The 11,685-nt window shown below is 40.7% G+C and overlaps 1 protein-coding gene across 1 annotated transcript; it reads left to right on the plus strand.

Annotated features, from left to right (window-relative positions):
• The first annotated feature begins 886 nt into the window (after positions 1 to 886).
• LOC124214462 (uncharacterized) lies at positions 887 to 10,604 on the plus strand. The gene is made up of 26 exons (XM_046616737.2): positions 887 to 1,275; positions 1,435 to 1,590; positions 1,760 to 2,037; positions 2,194 to 2,380; positions 2,462 to 2,806; positions 2,909 to 3,043; positions 3,098 to 3,178; positions 4,097 to 4,221; positions 4,384 to 4,579; positions 4,667 to 4,975; positions 5,116 to 5,357; positions 5,461 to 5,542; positions 5,700 to 6,135; positions 6,285 to 6,558; positions 6,749 to 6,836; positions 6,913 to 6,989; positions 7,090 to 7,224; positions 7,288 to 7,428; positions 8,178 to 8,375; positions 8,440 to 8,636; positions 8,767 to 8,873; positions 8,962 to 9,167; positions 9,276 to 9,404; positions 9,526 to 9,680; positions 9,807 to 9,942; positions 10,431 to 10,604. Exons 1-26 carry the CDS (start codon positions 1,086 to 1,088, stop codon positions 10,503 to 10,505), a joined length of 4,680 nt encoding a protein of 1,559 aa, XP_046472693.1. The 5' UTR covers positions 887 to 1,085; the 3' UTR covers positions 10,506 to 10,604.
• Positions 10,605 to 11,685: the final 1,081 nt, after the last annotated feature.

Consider the following 11,685-nt stretch of genomic DNA (forward strand, 5'->3'; position numbering starts at 1 on the left):
CAGAGAAATGTCTTGTTCGTTATTCGATCCTACCTTTTCTGATCGATTAATTTTCTTTCTTCTACACCGATGACATCACAGCTTGCGGTCCTTACTCGGCGCTTGGTTTTTTTTTTTTTTGGAAACAGCGTCGATGAAGAATGAGTGTCATGTACTTTCCGCCGTACAGAGCAATTCGCCGATCCAAAACCGAATTCGTAAATTCATTGGTAAGACAGGTCAAGCTCAGCTTTCTGTAACATATTCATAACAAAATAAAACATTACAACAAGGTTAATTGAATATTGACAATCAACTGCAAACTACCGATTCCAGTAGGAATTCAAGTATCTCTACGATGCAGCAGTGGATTACTTTGAGTGTTGTGAGAGTTATGCAAATTTCTTTTTATTCCTATACGAGACTCAAGAAATGACCACCAAGGGAGCCGGGCAGATAAGAATTGAATAATCGGTTAATAGGTGTGAAAATTATTCTTTCAACAATCTTTCATATTACATATCTTAGTCCGTAACATGTATAAAGTAATTATAAACTGTAAAGTGTATCCAAAATAATAAATTTCGCATGAAAGCAACGGAACGAACCGCACAAAATAATTTAAACGCAAAACCGAGTACCCTACTTGTAAGAAAAATACGTATTCTACATTTCACGGCAGAGAATTGCATGAAAGGTCATACGCATAATATTATACGTGTTATATTAATATAACGACACTGACTGTCGAAAAACGGCGCAAACGGATGAATAACAAAGGATGTGGATGTCGGTAAACGCAAACGCGATAACCACAGACCAAAATACGGAACACGATGCGTCGCTGCTTTTCCTCGTCGCGATTTAGTTGCTAAACATGAGTCGCTGTGAAACCGTCTTGAAGATTAACGCGTCGTTTTAGAGCTCACAATAAAAGCATTTCTATTGGTCGACGGAAGATTACAGAGTAAACGGAAAATGTCGAAGTGAGGGAAACCACAGCGTTTCAAGTACCGAGGGTGAACGGGAGAAATATTCATCGATCCATTATTCAACGGTGGGAATGAAATCGAGTAGTTATAAGATACAGATGAAATATTTCGAAAATGGTCGTTCGATCAACGAGTTTTCCCGGAATTGTATTTTTGCTTGCGTTGATCGTCGCGCAGAGTGTCGGAGAATTGATCGTGAGGCTTCATCCTCCGGAAGACGACGGTCTTACAAGAAATCTGACTTGCGTGTCAGAAAGCGACGACGCTGCTTTGATTTGGAACAGCCAGCGAGGAAGTTTCACTGGTAAGTTCAAAGTATCAACGATAATCGTTTCGATGGCAACTAACTTCGTCGCGAACGAGCTCGATTATCGCGTAGTTAAACTGGACGCTACGTAATCTGCGACCTCGCTGACAAAGTACGGAAATGATTATTCGTGATAAATCTCACGTCTCTCTACAGACTTTCAGCATAGGAAAGCTGTGCCAGAAAATATCCCCGGATGTGCGCTTTGGGATTCGAAAGCGTGCGTAGCTCGATGGAAAGATCGCAATGGCTGGGACGAAGTCGACTCCATGATTCATCCCATGGGTCCCATTTTTGACTATCGATGGGAAGGTAAGTGCGAACAATTCTGCTGTTTTTTGATTTTTATTTTTTCCATTTTGTCTGGTAATATGCTACGTAGATCTGTTACGAAAAATCTTGCGGTTTCCTCGTAAGGTGGAACGGCCATCTGGGCTCTGAGTCACCGTAATGTTCTCATACCGAACACGAATGTTCGCAGGCTTGAAGGAATTCTACTTCGGGAATATTTCAAACGAACTTCAATATCGGTACGTTGGGAGAGCGAATAAATCTTCTGGCACCGTCATCCTATCAGCTCGAGGATCACAAGAGGTAAATGTATTGTTGTGTCCAAGCAATCGATCGACGGAAAGTCCATGCGTTCGGATCAAGATCGACAGTTCACGAATTTCTGTTGCAACCTGCACGAACCGAGCATCTGGATGTAGCGAACTCACGCCGAAGGACGCCTGGAGGAATATCATCGATTACGACGCGGTACGGTGTCGATAACCGATTAATATCGTACTATTTTCTTCTACTTGGTGCAACAGTTATCCCTTCTGATTTCCGAATTGTTACATCTCACCCCGGTCAAACTGCAATAATTCGATGTTTCATTACCCATACGATTCGACTTGATTCGATTTGCAGGCAAGTCACGCGAACAGTCTCGACCCATACGAATGGCGAACATTCGCGGTAAGATGGATCAAGGAAAGGAGCCTGGTCGAGGTTTTTAACAATAGCCACGTTATCCTGAAGGGAACTCTCCGGCATCGTCAACAAATATCCAACGTATGGGTCGAAGGCTTAGATGCACGGATTAGATTTCACTCCTGTGAGTATGCGTCATCACTTGTTAAGTAGAGAGGAAAAAATAAGCCAAACTGATGCTACAACGTTTGATTATTGACGTTAGATAAATATCTCCTGACAAGGAAATCTGGCTCAGTAATATTGACATCAGAATTTATTCGACATAATGGGACATTATGCGTCGAAATGCACGTCGGTCTTTGTTCCGAATGTAAGCTAAACGTCAACCTAGTGGATACCGCAGGCCGAGAGACGTTGTTAAAATACATTTCTGGGGATGAAAAATCTCTGAACAACGAGCTGATCACCTGGCGGCCGTTCAAAGTCCAGGTGAACCGACAAAGTGTAGGTCGAAGACTCGTGCGGTTAAAAATTTCAACTGCTCTGAAGAATGACGATGGATACGGTCAGTGGGCGATTGATGACTTCCGCACGTGCCAGCCGCGCGGTAAGCCTAAATTTCGTTTGACACAGAGACAGATACCTTTTTCTAGATTTTTGCACTGCCTATTTACTTTCTTGCGTGTAAATAATTTGTACTTGTTGTCAGGCACAAGAGAATCAACAATAACGATACGTCGAGAGAAATTGGATTCCTGGCCCAGGATCAAGTGCCAAAAATTATCTTACACTGAAATTGAAGTGATCGATTTATCGTCGAGTATGGAATGCCGCGGAACGATCGGTGAGTACAACCGATTCGAAGTTGAGGTCGATTATAAGAAAATCATTTTCACAGAATGCTCCGCCGTTCATCACGGGGACGATTGCCATCGGAAATGCAGAACCTGCAAATGCAGGTCCCGCGATAAGAGAAGTGGTAAGGACATGGAGGAAAGTAAGAAAAATGGTTTGGTTTCAATCCATCGAGTTTCGAATAGTTCGACGAACCACACATGTGATGTGTCATCATACGTTCAATCTAGTGTCATTGATTCATCATTCGCGTCATCTCCTTGACTTTCAGTGTACGCGCAAAAACAGTTTCCGGTAGTCCGATATAAATTTAGCAGATGTCACGTCGTGGAAGCAACGGCTACGAACATTGAAACAACTTGAATCAGCACATGTACAACAATGTTATTGTTGAGTACAAGTTCGTCATCGCAATATCGTGACACGTTACTTCACTTTTTGAAAATCAGTTGGGATAATCAACTGTCATCCATTTATGTGATCCGTTTCGGTGACGCGAAATTCCATTGTAGCCCATTTCTAATACCAAATTTACCACTCTCTGGTTGCTCCTGTCTTTACCGAATGTACGTACAAAGGACTTCGTATGGATTCAATACCAAATAGGAAAAATACGCAGGTCAAGCAACCAACAGAAAAACTCAAATCGAACAGTTAGCGAAGACAGTTCTTCGACCAATTAGTGCACCCCAACTTGGACCCAAAAATGATGTATAAAATTTATAACTATCTAAGTAAGAATTCTTGAAGCTGTGGTATTACTCGAATCCCAATTATTCACTGCCCCTCTTTGAATAAATTATATGATAACCGTGTATCGAAATATCTACCATGTATCGCGGTTATCCAAAAAACCTATAAAACATTTCCGATTCAAGTATGGAAAACGTACAAACCAAGACAGAAAGTATTTTGATCGAGGACACAACCATATAATTAAACTGAATTCGTGCACCCGTAATAGTAAAAATTAGCTGAGAGATACACGAGTACGGATTCTAAGATTTCCTAAAGTGATTGTGACTGGTTGATGTTTCATTAGGTAACGCACTAAAGGAAGTTCAGGAACTGATTCACACATATCTATCCGCCACTGCCGTCACGCTGAAATGGAAACCCCCCAAAAATGTAGATGCCACCATCGTGAAGTATGCTGTTTCTCTCAAGGTAACGCGTTTCATCAGCTTACCAAAATCTCAGTCACAATTGATTATCACGTCTCTTTGCTCATCTTCAGCGCATCTCAGACGCTCTGAAAGTGGCAAGATTCGAATCGCGGAATAACCTACTGCACGTTTCTTATCAACCACGTTATGTTTTCGTAATCAGGTAAATGCACTGGTTGGTTGCTCTGAAAGCGGTCGCGAGACTCCTGAACAGCAGCCGATGAAACGAACCGTGATCCAGCCAAAAGCCTTCTTCGATGGCTTGCATCCCCACGCTTCGTACGTTGCAACCGTGTTCGCGTACAACGGCAGTGCAAAGGGACCACCAAAGCAGTATAACTTTCAAACGAATGAAACTCGTGGGTACCAAAAATTTGTGCATGTCTAACAAATTCGGCAGCATATGTAAAACCCTTCTTTTCAACAACTTATGCTGATTTGTACAGCGATACCTACGTCGGTAATTCACAACCTCCGAATTGAAGAAGGAGGAAGGTTTCTTCGGTGGGATTGGCCTGAGGATTGTACTACAATCACGGGCAATATCTTTTGGACAAGAATAAAATTTGAATCTGTCGGTGACGACATGCGGCGCTTAACACATCATTACGAAACGACCAATAGGAACCTCGACTTAAGCGCGATCGATTTGATTCCCGGTGTAAAGCACAATGTCCGTGCTTACGTGACAAGGTCTCGGCACGGAATGGAAAATAATACGAACTATGTGAACCTCACCTGGACAACCCCACGTGGTAAGGACCGAGCGAGTTTGAAACTCGGATGCTGTAGCCTTCTGCCAATGACATTTACCGTCTCGAAAACTTACACGTCATTCGAACATTTTGATAACTCTGCGCAACGCAAACTACATTAACGAGTTGCTATGTTCAAGGTGTGACAGAATTGGAAGCGTACGATGCCGACTGCGACAAAAGTACCATCTCCTTGCGATTTATTCCGTCAGTCCTTCTTCACGGCCGAATCGAATCCTACAAAGTGTTCATCGCCGCAGGAAACGAGCTCCCCAAAAATATGACTTTTGGTAATACGAAAGAACAGATCTGTGATTTGTGGGATGATCACACATGCTTAAAAGATGTATCCCTACCTTCGAACGCTAAGGTCAACATAACGGTGCGTGCGTCGACACACGTAAAGACAAATTGCACTCAGTTAGAGTAAAATGCCCTTATCGATAGATTATCATTATTTGACGCTAAATACAATTCATTCACAGATTCACGCGACGGGCAAGGAGCTTGATCGATTTGATATCCGGAGTAACATCACCTTCTCGCTGGAAGAATCGTGCAATTCAAGTTAGTTTACGTAGCCACGCTAAAGGATTATTTTCTGATTACATTAAAGTAGCCTCGTATGATTTCTGTAATAAAAACCAGTTTACCTATTCATAAGATAAAAGTTGACCGCGAGGTTAACAAATGTAATAAATTGAACCATCCTTCGTGTCCCCAGATCTCAGTTGGCGAGTGAACTTCACAGTGACGCAAGATCGCGGTAACGTGAGCCTGAAATGGAAGCAGCCGTTATCGAGTCGCGTCAAAATGACGCGATTCGCCGTCCGCGTTAATCCTCTGGATCGACGTGAACTTGATAAATTTACCCACCAAATTCCCATTGTCGAGGAAATTCCTGTCGAGCCGAATCGCAAAGAGTACACCACGGAGTTCTACCTGTCAAAATCAGGGAGCTACAACATTTCCTTGGTAGCGTTCAATCAGCGCAACATAAGCAGTATGGAAAATGCAGTACAGTTGTTCATCTGGAACGAAAATTCCTCGGACTTTCAAGCTGCTGTTCCTGAACGACGTCCTTGGAAACAATATTTACTTTACGTCATTATTTTGCCAATCATAGCGATTCTTCCGGTACTGCTCTTTCTCTGTTACCGGTAAGCAAGTATTTCACACAAACTGAAAACTATTGTCCAGGTGCTGTAACGCGGAAAGCCATTCAACCTCTCCCAGAGACACTGTAAACGTTTCCGTCTCTGTTGCGCTTAGCATCCGAAGCATAATCGCTGAACATTGATTCTTACAGAGAGCACAAAAAAGCCTCAGAAGAACCGTATTACGAGCAAATCGATGAACTGACACTGAGGAAACAAAATAACAACACGACCGTGGCTTCTAGTAGTCTTGAAAATCCAATTACCGCATTTCAAGCATCAACCCAGGGTCAAAAGCCAAGTATCGAACTTATCGAGTCTTACGCAGAGCCTTTTAATCCTCTTTCCTGTAAGGTCAAGGTCGAAGAATTCGAAGAATATGTCAAAGAAGCCCTCGCTAGTGGACTGCTGGATGCGCAGTACAGGGTAAGCGATCCCAGAGCGAAAAGATCTTTGCAATCGGAACCTACTGAGATTTTCTGTCTGTTAAAAAGTCATGTTTTCCAAATTTCCGCGAAAACTTTTTACGTCGCATCATTACGATTGTCAAAGTCCGCGACGATTTGTTCGAAAGAATCGCTAAATGTCTACTAATATGCAGAAATTTCTTCAACAGCGATTTCCGAACGGCTCCTCGCTACCCCGCGTATGCGGAACATTGCCGGCAAACGAGTCGAAAAATAGATACAGAAATATGATACCATGTAAGTAATAAGGCAATGGATTATTTCAACGTCGCAGCCCCGTTGCCAAAATATTTTCATTCGCTATAATTCACAGATGACGACAACCGTGTGGTGCTTACAAAAATTCGAAACGATCCTCACTCCGACTATATTAACGCCAGTTATATTCAGGTAAAAACACTCACGATAATCGCTGTCATGAAAATTGCCATCAACGCAAACATTGACAATATTGGTGGGCACTAAAAATTTTGCGACAACTTCACCGCAGGGTTACCGCAAAACGAAAGCTTACATCGCGACGCAGGGGCCGAATTCGAATACGGTGATAGATTTCTGGAGAATGGTTTGGCAAGAGGATGTCCGGGTGATTTGTATGTTAACAAATGTCGTTGAGGCTGGAAAGGTAATAAACAAAAATGACGCCAACTTGAGTCAGAAAAAAATTGTACAATTTTATACATTCCAGGTAAAGTGTGAACAGTACTGGCCGGACGTTGGAACCAAGGTTATATACGGAAATATTTTTGTCTCGAACACGGGCCACGAAGTGTTTGCCGATTACACTATTAGGACGTTGAGAGTAGAGTGCCGAAATATTACGCGCAAGGTACGTTGAAGAAGCTCTCAGGATCACTTAAGGGGATCCACCACTCTAACGGCCCAAAAAAAGACCCAACTTTTACGATTTATTTTGGGATTACGGAAAAAAGAATAAGATTTCTTTTCAGAGGGTTTGTTTAATACATATTCAAGTATGGAAAAAAAATGTATCATCATTTTGATGCAAAATCACGAGAACAGGGTTAATCTTTGAAATTGCTTTTTTTTCAAAACTCCTTCAAGAGAGGACGAATTTTTCGTAAAGTACAAGATCTGGCACAAAGACCCAAAAAACTTTATAATCTATATACTATTGCGTACGAAAGTGCGTAGGGGTTTTCTTTCAATTCCAATTTTGTAAAAATGGTAGACTTTTGAAAAAACGTGTCGGTTTTTGGCCAAAAAGTATGCAGTGTATTCCTTATAAAAAAAAAGTTTACATGAAATTAAAAAAACGGCTACGTACTTCGATAAAAAATGTAATTCTCAAAGTACTGTCAAAATTTCAAACCGATCCACGGGAAGAGCGTTCTCGAGAAAAATGCGTTTCAAGTTTTACGAGCAGTCGACGCGCGTTCTGTGAGGCACTGTAGCAAAATCGATTATTGAACAATGAAAAATTTTCTTTTCACTATAGGATCAACTGGATATTGTTTTTACAACCCTAAAATCTAATTTAAACCATCGAAAAAAAAATTCGAATCTTCCAAAATCCTAGAATAGCGTTACCCTTTAATATCACCCTCTTTCCCGCAGATCACTCACCTCCACTACACGGGATGGCCGGATCACGGAGTGCCGATGTACACCCAATCGCTTGTCGCCTACCTTAAAAAGATCCTGGCAACGCCCGCCGGAAAAGGTCCCGTGGTCGTCCACTGCAGTGCAGGAGTAGGCAGGACCGGAACCATAATTTTGTGCGACATCTGCCTACGCCAAGCCGTCGTCGAGAGGGTGAGTAAGTCGTTGGGAGAAGAGAGTCACGGACCATTCAACAACAAATCCGAATTGTTTTTAGGTGATCGATGTGCCGATAATAATAATGAAATTGCGCGACGGACGTCAGGATATGGTCGATAGTTCGCAGCAGTATCTACTAGCCCATCTGACTATGGTCGAAAGTATGGTCTCAGCACAGACGCAAGTGCCCTGTTCCGATGGATTCTCGGAGAGAATACAGGAATTAAGTAAACAGTTACCGTCCGACATACAAAGGTAATATGGCCGTTGCAAAGGTGGTTACTGGTTCTCAAGGGGGGTTTAAGTAGAAACGCTGAGTGTCCGAACGGCAGCAAAGACTGATGAGTACGAATTGACTATAATTATTCGATTTCAAATCGTACAGGCTAAATGACACGGTATGGCAGGACCGTGTGTTGCACGTGTTAGCTGCCCCACAACGTCCGACTCGAGTACAAGTACTGGAAAATGGATCCATGGAGCTGGAATCAGGTAAAAAAAAAACTCGAAAGATACAACCGTGCACCTGACTGAATCTTCAAGTGTAGTTATAAAAATTTCTATAAAATCAATCCCGCAGTTACGGAGAACGCGGAAGTGTCATCGACGTTCGATAGCGAGAGCAATTACATAAGTGTAGTAAGCATTGACGGGGTGAAGTTGAAAAAACAATACTTGGCATCACATTTACCTTCGAATTCTACTGTGTCGGAAATCTGGAGATTAATCGTCGAGAAGAATATAGAATTAATTGTAGTACTGCAAAGTGGCCGACCGAATGATCCGGTTAGTATATAATCATCAATTTATAAATAAATATCTATACGAGTCACGATTGTATTACCTTCTCTTATATTTCGATTGCGATAAGCTAATTGTTGTTACATCCCACAGACATGCTGCGACATCGTTCCTAACAAATCGACATTCACCCCCGTTCCCAACATACAATTGAAAACAAATTCGTTTGTCACAAACGAACATTTCACAACACGCATACTCAGTCTTAAAGACACATCCGAGGTACGGTAAAAAAAAATTAACTAACCACCAACGTCAAAGAATCAATTTATCAAATGTCAAAGAATTTCGACCGGTCGATATTAAAACCGTCCCGTTTCTTTTTTTTTTTTCTTTCCTTCAGGAACAAATCAAACACCAACCAGTTACCGTTCTCGCATGTACCGGATGGGGATGGGGCAAAAGCGGCAAACCACCTTGCGTTTCCGCGTTGGTTTCACTTTGGCGAGAGTCGGAAAAAATACGTCGAAAAGAGGGACCCACTCTGGTACTTTGTCGGTGAGTCAAGTTCGACCGAACACTTGAATATTAAAGGATAATTTTTCAATAAAATTAGCTTTTAGCTCCGCCCAAATGCCACACATTGATGTCCTATTTTTTTTTTTTTTTTTTTTTTTTTCTCAGAGACGGCATAACCGCCTGCGGCCTTTATCTGGCACTGAGTTTTCTACTTGAACGAATGGCCGTGGAGAGAGAATGCGACGTTATTTCAGCCGTTCGAGCAGTCCGACGATCAAGACCAGAATTCGTACAATCAGTGGTGAGGACAGCAAAAATAATTAATTATAATCACTTTCAATGACTTTCTTTTTTCATTCCCTTTTCTCTGATCTGTATCTTACACGTGAAAAGTAATATTCGAACAAAATTAATATTTCGAAATTCTAAGTAGGACTTGTACAAAGTTCATTCGAATTGATCAAACGCGATGAATACTTTTTAACCCTAATTCGTCACTTGATTTGAATATCACCCTAAACATTTTTCAAACTCTTCGTATGTTAGTATCTTAAATTTGCCCATCTTTTACAATATTTGAACAATAAATTTTGGTTAGGAAAACTGAGTGAGCTCTTTCTGCGATTCTCGAAAATACCTAGAAATCATTGTTAAAGCAAGATATCACTTTTTTATAGCTAGGATGAATTTCATAATGTTTGACCGTTGTGCGATTCTACTGAAGTGTGACAAATTAGGCTGTTAAGTTAAACCAACTAATTGGTGAAACTTTCCATTTACTGTTTCCAGGAGCAATTTGTCTATCTCTACGCCGCAGCAACGAAATACTACGACGAATTTCGAGAATACGCAAATTTTAGCTGATGTTTCGTCAAGAGATACCGAATACGGTCAATCAGCTTTACAGGCAAATTGTATAGTTCAATAAAAAGAGAAAGAAAAAAATAAACTCCTTCAGCCTAATTATATGTGACATCATTTAAGCGTACATAAAAGTTCGATTTAGTCGATAAGAATATATATATATAGTTCAATGTATCGGTGTAATGCTGAATTACAGTAGGTATATTATATATTATACTTACATTAGGTAAGATATGGATGTTGCATATATATATACATAGTATAGTTTATCTATCTGCATACATAGTCAGAGAAAAAGTATCCCAAGAGATCCACTAAAATTGTTGGGTTGATTTAAGCATCTTATTAAGAATTTTATTGAGTGAAAAGAACAAATGTAAAAATTATAAATTAAATATTGACATAACCATTGAAATGTTAAGATTACGAAAATCTGTATCATGTTCACTAACAGAAATAAAACAAGTAAGACAGATATAAAGTAAACCTGCTGTTCCATTACGTTTAGTTAAATTTTTCAAACAGCGTACGTAAATACGTAAATAATATTTTGAACAAAGTTTCTAATACACAGAGTATCAGAATAAAACAAAGATTTAATTATTTAAGATAAATTTCCACAATCGACTGAATATAAAAACGAGTATATAATTATAAATTTCCTTAAGGATAAAAATTGATAAGCTAAACCTCAGTGACTCGAGTTGGCGTGAAAGACTCGTAACGCGGATATGACTTACGTGAAAATAGAATGGTATATTCGAAAAGGATGTGGGCAACGATAGCCAGGCTCGTACTGACAGGAAGTGAAACGCGGTGCAAATGAAAATGTCAAATCTTCCTGGTCTTGATATAATGGAACGGCATCAGTCGTTACTTTACCATTTCAATGCCAACGTGCGTGACGTATAATAAAGCGTTCGAAAATAGAAAAAAGTAAGTTGTTTGACAAATCGAATATCGATAAAAATCTAAAATCAACAGACTCGTCTGGTCGATGGGAAATTCGGATCGCAAAATATGATTTCGTTCGCGACATTAACTTTCGCAACGACGACAATTTGTCTGACATTAACAGTCGGGCAGATTGTCGGCGAGTTGTTCGTGGTGATTCATCCGCCAACGGAAAACGATTCGTTGAGAAAATTGACTTGCGTTTCGGACGAAAGCGAGGCCGCTT

Source organism: Neodiprion pinetum, chromosome 3, assembly GCF_021155775.2.
Source record: "Neodiprion pinetum isolate iyNeoPine1 chromosome 3, iyNeoPine1.2, whole genome shotgun sequence".
NCBI lineage: Eukaryota > Metazoa > Arthropoda > Insecta > Hymenoptera > Diprionidae > Neodiprion > Neodiprion pinetum.

Coding starts and splice junctions, on each gene's coding strand:
- LOC124214462 (XM_046616737.2), top strand. CDS start 1,086: ATGGTCGTTCGATCAACGAGTTTTCCCGGAATTGTATTTTTGCTTGCG. Junction 6,136..6,284: donor CTGCTCTTTCTCTGTTACCG/GTAAGCAAGTAT, acceptor TGATTCTTACAG/AGAGCACAAAAAAGCCTCAG. Junction 9,405..9,525: donor GTCTTAAAGACACATCCGAG/GTACGGTAAAAA, acceptor TCTTTCCTTCAG/GAACAAATCAAACACCAACC.